This window comes from Aureococcus anophagefferens, assembly GCF_000186865.1.
Source record: "Aureococcus anophagefferens unplaced genomic scaffold AURANscaffold_122, whole genome shotgun sequence".
NCBI classification, from domain to species: Eukaryota; class Pelagophyceae; order Pelagomonadales; family Pelagomonadaceae; genus Aureococcus; species Aureococcus anophagefferens.
The window spans coordinates 1-2,383 of NW_008705671.1; the positions used below are offsets into that span (position 1 = coordinate 1).

Consider the following 2,383-nt stretch of genomic DNA (forward strand, 5'->3'; position numbering starts at 1 on the left):
ACTTTTATTACCACCTTAAGGCCTTCGAGCCGATGGCAAGGCTGCCCTATGACCAGGCTAGCCTCGATTGCGTTGCCGTCGACGTGAGGACGTGCTCCATCGACGCACGCAGAGCATGCGCTGACCACCCCCGCACGCTAAGCATGCGCTGATGCTGTTTCTCGTGCTGGCGGGCCTGCTCCTGCATCGCACGGCCGGCGACGACTGCGCGCTCGCCGCGCCCGACGAGGTCGCGCTCGCGGAGCGCACGGCCGCCGCCGCGGAGGGCTGCGAGACCGTGCTCTTCACGACACTCTACTACCCCGACGGCGCGCTGCTCGAGAACCCGGCGGCGCGCCTCGCGTTCGACACCAACGGCACGTGCGCGGTGCTCGTCGCCGGCGGCCGCGCGGCGGCGGCGCTCGCGCGGCACTGCGACCTGGGCGCCTGGACACTCGTCGTCCACGAGCAGCACGGCGACGGGGGCCGGCGGCGCGCGTCGCGGCTCGTGAAGTTGGCGCCGCGCCTCTTCTTCCCGCGCGCGCGCTTCACGGTCTTTGTGGACTGGAAGCTGCAGCTGCGGCGGCCGCCGCGCTGGCTCGTGGAGCAGACGGTGCTGCGCTTCGGCGCGGGCTTCGCCGCGTTCCGCCACCCCTGCACGACGCCCGCGCGGGCGGGCGCCGACCCCTGCGACCGGCGGCGGCCGGGCGAGAAGTGGTGGAAAGCCGAGGCGCGCCGCGTCATCGAGCTGCGGAAGACGGCCGAGCCGGAAAAACTGGCGGCGCAGGTCGCGCGCCTCGACGCCCTCGGGCCCGGCCGCCTCGACGATTTCGCGGAGGGCGGCTTCGTCGCGCGCGACGAGCGCGACCCGGCGGCGCGGCGCGTGTCTTGTGCGTGGCGCGCGGTCTACGCGGCGTCCGGCGACCGCGACCAGCTCGCGCTGGCCGAGGCGCTCGACCGCGGGGCCCCGTCGGGTGTTTCGGCGCAGCGGCTCCACGGCGCGTCGACGGTCGAGGACGGCGTGCTGCTGCTGGGCGCGGACGCGTGCGGGGACCTGTGCCCCTGGGACGAGAACCGGGACACGTTCTCGCTCGCGCGCAAGTACGTCGCGATGACGAACGGCCGCGGCGGCGTCGCGCTCCGGAACCCGAAGCTCGCGGCGCTCGGGGCGTCGGCCTGCGCGTCGGGGCAGCGGCACTGGGCCGAGGACCGGCGGCACCGGCTCCCGGACGACCTGCGAACGCGGCTCGAAGCGCGACGGCCGAGTTGACGCGCCTGTCTCCCGAATCGCGAAGCCGCGCGTGTATACAAGGGGCGCGCGCCTACTCGTGCGTCGCGAGGATCTGGTCCCGGGGCACGGCGGCGAGCGCGGCGCCGCCGTCGACCGTCAGGTCGTACGCGTTCTCCGGGAGGCGCTTCTCGACGACGGCGGCCTTGAACGCGCCGCCGACGATGGCGTCGACGTGGGCCCCCGGCTCGAGGAACTTGGGCGGCGTCTGGTCCGGGAGCTTGAGGCGGCGCCGGGGCACGCCGCGCGCGCATATTCCGGAACCGTCCGTCGCCTCGACGTCGAACGCGCCGCCCGCCGCGTCGGCCGTGACCTTGACGTCGATCCAGACGAGGCCGTGGGACGTGCAGAGGGCGAGGCAGGCCTTGTCGTCGGCGCCCAGGCCGTGGGCCTCGAGGTCGAAGGCCGGCGGCGGCTCCTCGGGCGCCGCGCGCGCCGCGGGCGCGGCGATGGGCTCGCCGTCGAGGTCGAGGACGCCCGCGCCCGTCGGGCCGCAGGCCACGGCCGTCGCCGCGGCGGCGATGGCCGCCGCCGCCGTCGCGTCGCCGTTCGCCGCGTTGAGCGCCTGCTCGACGATGTCGAGGAGCCTTTTCGGCCGCGCGGGCTTCGATTCGAACAAATTCATGCCGATGCCGATGCCGAGCTCGCGCTCCGCGGGCTTGGAGTGGCTCGTCAAGGCGCAGATGAACTGGCGCTCCTCGCGCTGGACGCGCGCCTCCCACTGGCGCAGCGCCTGCGCGCACCGGTAGCCGTTCATGACCGGCATCTCGATGTCCAGAAACACAAAGTCGTAGAGCCGCGTCTGCATCTGCGCGAAGGCCTGCCAGCCGTTCTGGGCGACGTCGACGGCGTAGCCCCGCTGCTCGAAGGTGCGCTGCATGAAGCGGCGCACCGTGTAGGAGTCGTCCGCGATGAGCATGCGCGGCGCGGTGCCGTACTGCGCCGCGAGCCGCGCGTCGATGGCGCTCGGTAATAGGTTCCGGTGGCGCGTCAGGGGCGCGAGGGGCACGTGCACGGCGAAGCCGTCGGCCAGCGCGAGCTCGCTGTGCTCCGACCCGTTGCTCGACTCGGGGCTCTCGCTCCGCAGCCGCTTCGACAGGCTGAGCTCGTTCTCCG

General features: G+C 73.8%; 1 protein-coding gene across 1 annotated transcript; it reads right to left on the reverse strand.

The window, feature by feature from the left end:
* Positions 1 to 1,838: 1,838 nt before the first annotated feature.
* AURANDRAFT_17821 (hypothetical protein) lies at positions 1,839 to 2,189 on the reverse strand (the record flags this gene model as incomplete). The annotated part of the gene is made up of 1 exon (XM_009044077.1): positions 1,839 to 2,189. A coding segment is annotated over one exon (351 nt), but the record flags the coding sequence as incomplete, so codon positions are not given.
* Positions 2,190 to 2,383: the final 194 nt, after the last annotated feature.